At 42.3% G+C, this 6,000-nt stretch overlaps 1 protein-coding gene across 1 annotated transcript; it reads left to right on the forward strand.

The window, feature by feature from the left end:
- Nucleotides 1-1,276: 1,276 nt before the first annotated feature.
- LOC137856953 (alpha-1-antitrypsin-like) lies at nt 1,277-4,722 on the forward strand. Its single transcript, XM_068682878.1, has 4 exons — nt 1,277-1,970; nt 2,664-2,934; nt 3,493-3,640; nt 4,396-4,722. Exons 1-4 carry the CDS (start codon nt 1,325-1,327, stop codon nt 4,603-4,605), a joined length of 1,275 nt encoding a protein of 424 aa, XP_068538979.1. The 5' UTR covers nt 1,277-1,324; the 3' UTR covers nt 4,606-4,722.
- The last annotated feature ends 1,278 nt before the right edge of the window (nt 4,723-6,000 follow it).

Consider the following 6,000-nt stretch of genomic DNA (forward strand, 5'->3'; position numbering starts at 1 on the left):
GTTTAAAAACTGCCTGGGCGGCCAGGCCCAAAGAGTCACAGTGAATGGAGGTAAATCCAGCTGGAGGCCAGTCGCAACTGGTGTCCCCCTGGGCTCAGTATTTGGGACCAGTTTTCTTCAATATTTTTATCAATTATCTGGACAAAGGGATGAAGTGCACTGTGAGTAAGTTCCCAGATGACACCAAGCTGAGCAGCAGTGTTGATCTGCTCAAGGGTAGGAGGCTCTGCAGAGGGATCTGGATAGGCTTGAACAATGGACTGAGACAGACTGTATGAGGTTCAGCAAGGCCAAGGGCCGGGTCCTGCACTTGGGGCAAAACAACCTTATGCAATGCTACAGGCTGGGGGAAGAGTGGCTGGAAAGCTGCCTGGTGGAAAAGGGTCTGGGTGTATTTGTTGATAGCAAGCTGATTATGAGCCAGCAGTGTGCTCAGGTGGCCAAGAAGGCCAACAGCATCCTGCTTGTATCAGGAATATCATGGCCAGCAGGACTAGGGAAGTGATTGTCCCTCTGTAGTTGGTTCTGATGAGGCTGCACCTCAAATACTGTGTTCAGTTTTGGGCCCCTCACTATAAGAAGGACAGCGAGGTGCTGGAGCATGTCCAAAGAAGGACAACAAAGCTGGTGAAGGGCCTAAAGAATAAATCTTATGAGGAGCAGCTGAGAAAAGGAGGCTCAGGGGAGACCTTATCACTCCCTACAATTAACTTAAAGAAAACTCCAGAGAGGTGAGGGTTGATCTCTTCTCCCAAGCACCAGGTGATAAGACAAGAGCAAATGGCCTTAAGTTGCACCAGGGAAGGTTAAGGTTGGATATTAGGAAAAATTTCTTCACTGAAATGGTTGTGAGCTATTGGAACAGGCTGCCCAGGGAAGTAATTGAGTCACCATCCCTGGCAGTCTTCAAAAGATGTGAAGATGTAGAGCTTGATGACATGATTTAATTGCGGACTTGGCAGTGCTAGGTTAAATGTTGGGCTATGCCAAAGGCAAGGACTGTTTCAAATGTGATACCTCACGAAAACCTACACAATATCAATTCTTCCCTGGTGGTGTCACATCAGTATCTTTCTTTGCTTGTTGATTAGAAGCTGACAGAACAGATTAGAAAACAACTAGCCAGGAGGCCAAGTGGAAAACAACTTCTATTTAGAGCAGTAATCCTAAACACTGATATCTGAAAATCAGTATCTTGAATAATATAACTGCTTTAATGCAGGACATGTAACATTCTCCAGATTTAAAAGTTTTTGTTGTTTTTGTTGTTGTTGTTGTTGTTGTTGTTTGTTTGTTTGTTTTATTCTTAACAGAACCATTCAGAATGAAAATGAAGTCTGCACTGTATTTATCTTTGGTGCTTGTTGGGCTTCAAGTCCAGGCTCTTCATATACCCAACCGCAGTGGTGAACAGGAGGACCAAGACACAGCTCATTCCCCTGCTGAAGGTGAAAACTTGGCTCACCTCAAGATAGCCCCCAGCAATGCTGACTTTGCATTTAGATTTTACAAGCAGGTCACTGAGGAGGAAGGTAACAAGAACGTTTTCTTCTCTCCTTTGAGCCTCTCCACTGCCTTTGCAATGCTCTCCCTGGGCGCCAGAGCACACACGCTCAGTCAACTGCACAAATGCCTCGCTTTCAACCTGACAGAGCTGGAGGAGCGGGAGATCCATCATAGCTTTCAGAGACTCCTTCAGCTGCTGAATGATCCTCACCGAGAAGTCCAGTTGAGTATGGGCAATGCCCTGTTCATAAATAATGAACTGAAACTGCGCCAAAAGTTTTTGGAAGATGTCACAACTTTTTATGATTCTGAAGCTATTTCTAGTGACTTCCAGAATTCTGAAAAGGTGGTAAATGAAATCAATAACTATATAAAAACAAAAACCCATGGCAAATTTGTTGATTTCCTGAAGAATCTTAGTCCAGATGCTTTGATGATTCTGATTAACTATATTTACTTTAAAGGTGAGTGACAAATGTTGATAACAGTTGTACACAATTCTGTCCAGACCTAAGAAACAAGTTTATGTATATATATATATTTCACATTGTGAATTTAAGCTATCATCTAATTTTAAATGACATAAGGAAATATTTGAAAGATAGGTATGAAGAATCATCTTCTATAAGTTAAAAAAATATATAAATAAATAAAAATAAAAAATAAAAAAATAAAAAGAAGAAAAGATGGAAATAGTAATTAATCCCATATCATTTTTAGTCAGGCTCTGAGCTGAAAATATTCAGAAGGGACGAGCTTATGATCATTTTTTGAAAGACACAGCTCTTTGTGCAGGACATGGTCAAAGTGAAACATGGGTGGCACAAAACAAAGCAATAACCCTGGAGCCCATATAATGGGATTCACAGAGATTCACAGGATTCTTGATCAATTTAACAGATGAAGGCTCAGGTCTTTTCCTCAACTTGTATTTTCATTGTGTCATTTTCATTTAAACAATAGAAATGATACAAAGATTCTTTCCATGACCAGGGAAAAAAACAAACAAACAAACAAACAAAAAACATCCTTAAATTGAGATAGGCTTGTTGAATTTACTGTTCAAATCTAATATTTTGAGCATCAACTAATGTGTCATGCACTTATTCATCCCTTTTTCAGTTTATTCAATTCTATACTCTTTCTTTTATCAAAAGGCTACTGGGAACAACCTTTCAAGAGTTTCCACACCAGAGATGATGACTTCTTTGTGGATGCCAAGAATTCTGTTAAGGTCAAAATGATGCATCAAAGCAAAATCCATAATATCCATCGGGATGAGAAGTTGTCTTGCTGGGTAGTAGAAATCCCATATAAAGGAGATGTTGCTGCCTTGTTTGTTCTGCCTGATGAAGGGACAATGAAGCAGGTGGAAGATGCTCTGCTAAAAGACACAGTGTCTAATTGGAGCCAATCACTTGAAGAAAGGTTGTCCTTTGACTGCTCTTTTGTTTAAGCTTTGAACAGACCGTAGATACTCATCCAGGCAAGGCAAAGCATAGGATGCCACAAGGAGCAGCTAAACATAACTCTGAGGAGCAAGCATTGCACAGATCCCTTACCTCAAAGGAGATATCAGATTTCATACATTAGATGAACCCTCTCCTCAGCTCCTCCAGACACAGCAATGCGAGCACTGCCACCTGTGGGGACCCTGCACTTGGGAACATTGCCCCAGACAGCCCAGCTGGACAAGGGAGGATCCAATCTGAAAGGAAATTTCTCTTTCTGGAAAGTGTCTAGATGACGCGTTTCAGCAGTCACTTTCAGAAATAAGTACTGTGTCCCTGCACCACTGATTAGACTGTGGCTAGTGGGAGAGGTACCTCATTTTCTTTTTCTCTAATGGGGGATTTATCACTGTCTTAACCAGACCTAGGCTCCACAGGTAGTAGGAATAGATGTGTACCTCTTATATCAGCCCTTGTGTTGAAAGATCTTGCAATTATAATCTCACTTTTTTTTTCTTTCTTTTTTTTTTTTAAGACCAATTGAACTTTACCTTCCAAAATTCTCCATCTCTGGTTCCTATGATGTCAAGAGCATATTTATAAAAATGGGTGTGACAGATGTATTCAGTAATAATGCTGACCTCTCTGGAGTGGCAGAAGGTGACCGCCTTATGGTTTCCAAGGTAAGTATGCAAGCAGGGATGGTGATCAAGAGATTTGCCTGCCCTGCTTGCATGCTGGTTTTATCTTCACAAATAGACTGATCCTACTTCTGGATTGCAGCCACGGCTCACTTATGGTGATAAAAGAAGTTTAGAGATTAGATGGTTATTGTTCTTAGAGTTAGCATTAAATTGTTTCCTGCATAACAATCCTACAAATTAACTTTAAAGACCCTGAAGAAGTGAATGGAGTTGGAAAGGATAATGTGAGTAATTTCACAAAAGTCTGGTGTAAAGTAATTAATACAAAAGTCATTATATAAATTTTAGAATGGTCTTCTTATTCTGTGAATATGCCTTTCATTACTGCATTAGCTGATCACCTCAGAATTGGCATGTCACTATTGTCAGCTCTTAGCATAAAGAAGTTTTCTGCATACACATAGATTGATGCAAAATGAAAACATTCCTCCTTGGTGTTAGATATTAAGGACAAAATCTTACTCAAAAAAACAACTAAATAATAAATGCTATCCATGCTGCTTAGTCTCTGCAAGCAGCCAAGCTTGACTCTGACAGAGTGGTAAATAAAAGTCTCCCTTAACTCACAGGAAACTTTGCTTGTCTTGGAAAAACTGGACAAGAGAATCTTCCTCACATCAGTTCTACATTCATTCATTCTGTGCTTTCTTTTGAAAATTCCTTCTCATAGTGTTAAAGCAAGCAAATTTGTCACCAGCTGCTTCTCACTATTTTAATCTTTATTTCTTTTACAGGCAATTCACAAGGCTGTGGTGGATGTTAATGAGAATGGTACGGAGGCAGCTGCAGTGACTATGATGGAACTGATACGGTTGTCTGAAGCTTTCCCTCTTCCTCAGGTCATCAAATTCAACAGACCCTTCCTGATGATGATTGTTGACAAAACCACCTACAGCATCCTCTTCATGGGGAAAATTGTGAACCCAACTCTCAAGGAAGGCTAGGCCAGAGCATTTGTACTCCATAGAGCAGAAAAGAGAACTTGTGCACATCCCAGTGACTTCTTTGCAAGAAGAGACTGGAATTGATCCTTAATTAAAAAATAAACCAATATTACATGACGTTATTCCTCACTTTCAATAGACAGCTGGGGACAAGTGGGGGTAGGCCCTGTATACAAAATGTCCCAGGGCAAAAATGCAGCCGTGAGATCTTCAACAGACAAATATTTCCCTACCTTGCTCACTGGTTCCACAGACCCTTGCATGAAGCTAAACCCTCCTTCTCCTGGCTGGTAATCTCCCTATGTCTCTCATGTCCATTATGTCCAGTTCTCAGCTCAGAAACTCCACAAATCTATCACTGTGATGTGAGGAACCTTCCTTTCCCTCTCTTCTGTTGAACTGTGAATTACAGAAGTCTTCTTTGTCTCTGAAACCTTTAATGTACTCAGTGTCTAAGAATGGAAACAGAAACACAAACCCATGAAATATTTCCTTGACCAGAGGATGGACGCTCCTAGGTTCAGAACAACCCTTTTTCCCTCCAGGCCAGCCATTGCTTCCTACAAGCACAAATTTCTTGATCCCATTTCCATTCCTCATTAGTTTCTTTGGAAGGGGCCCAACTTTTCTGGCTGGGCAAGAATCTATCTTCTGTGCCACTGAAAGCTGAATGTCACTGCATGAATGGTCATCTTTAAAGGCCTTGTGCACATACAGTAACACCTGGGCTCCCTAGGAGAACTGGATTTACTGGGCTCTCCAAACACAAAGCTGTTTATATTCCATTTCTGCCTGTGTTGGTGTCTTGGTTCCACTCGAGTGGGCAGCTGAGCTCCACCACAGCCGCTCTCTCACTCCCCCTCCTCAAAGAGGAACGGTGAGAAAATACGATGAAAAGGGCTCAAAGGTTGAGATAAGGACAAGAAGATCACGCAGTAATTATTGTAACGGGCAAAACAGACTCTGCATAGGGAGATAGTAAGATTTATTGTTTATTACTAACAAGCTAGAGAAGTGAGAAACAAAGGAAAGAAACCAAAAGCACCTTCCCCTCCCCATCCACCCTCTTTCACCTCCTCCCCCCGAGTGGCGCAGGGGAACGGGGGAATGGGGGTTATGGTCAGTCTACAGCACTTCTTCTCTGCCGCTCCTTCTCGGTCACTCTCGTCCCCTGTGCTGTGGGGTCCCACCCACGGGATACAGTCCTTGATGAACTGATCCGGCGTGGGCTTCCCACAGGCAGCAGCTCTTCCAGAACTGATCCAGATATGGGTCCGTACCACAGGGTCCATCCCTCAGGAGAAAACTGCTCCAACCTGGCTCCCCCACGGGCAGCAGCTCCTGCCAGGTCACCTGCTCCTGCGTGGTCTCCTCTCCACGGGCTACAGGTCCGGC

This window comes from Anas acuta, chromosome 5 (genome assembly GCF_963932015.1).
Source record: "Anas acuta chromosome 5, bAnaAcu1.1, whole genome shotgun sequence".
NCBI classification, from domain to species: domain Eukaryota; kingdom Metazoa; phylum Chordata; class Aves; order Anseriformes; family Anatidae; genus Anas; species Anas acuta.

Excerpts from the sequence above, each read along its gene's own strand:
- LOC137856953 (XM_068682878.1), top strand. The coding sequence starts at position 1,325 with ATGAAAATGAAGTCTGCACTGTATTTATCTTTGGTGCTTGTTGGGCTT. Across the intron at positions 1,971-2,663 it reads TAACTATATTTACTTTAAAG|GCTACTGGGAACAACCTTTC; the intron begins GTGAGTGACAAA and ends TTTTATCAAAAG. Across the intron at positions 3,641-4,395 it reads ACCGCCTTATGGTTTCCAAG|GCAATTCACAAGGCTGTGGT; the intron begins GTAAGTATGCAA and ends TTTCTTTTACAG.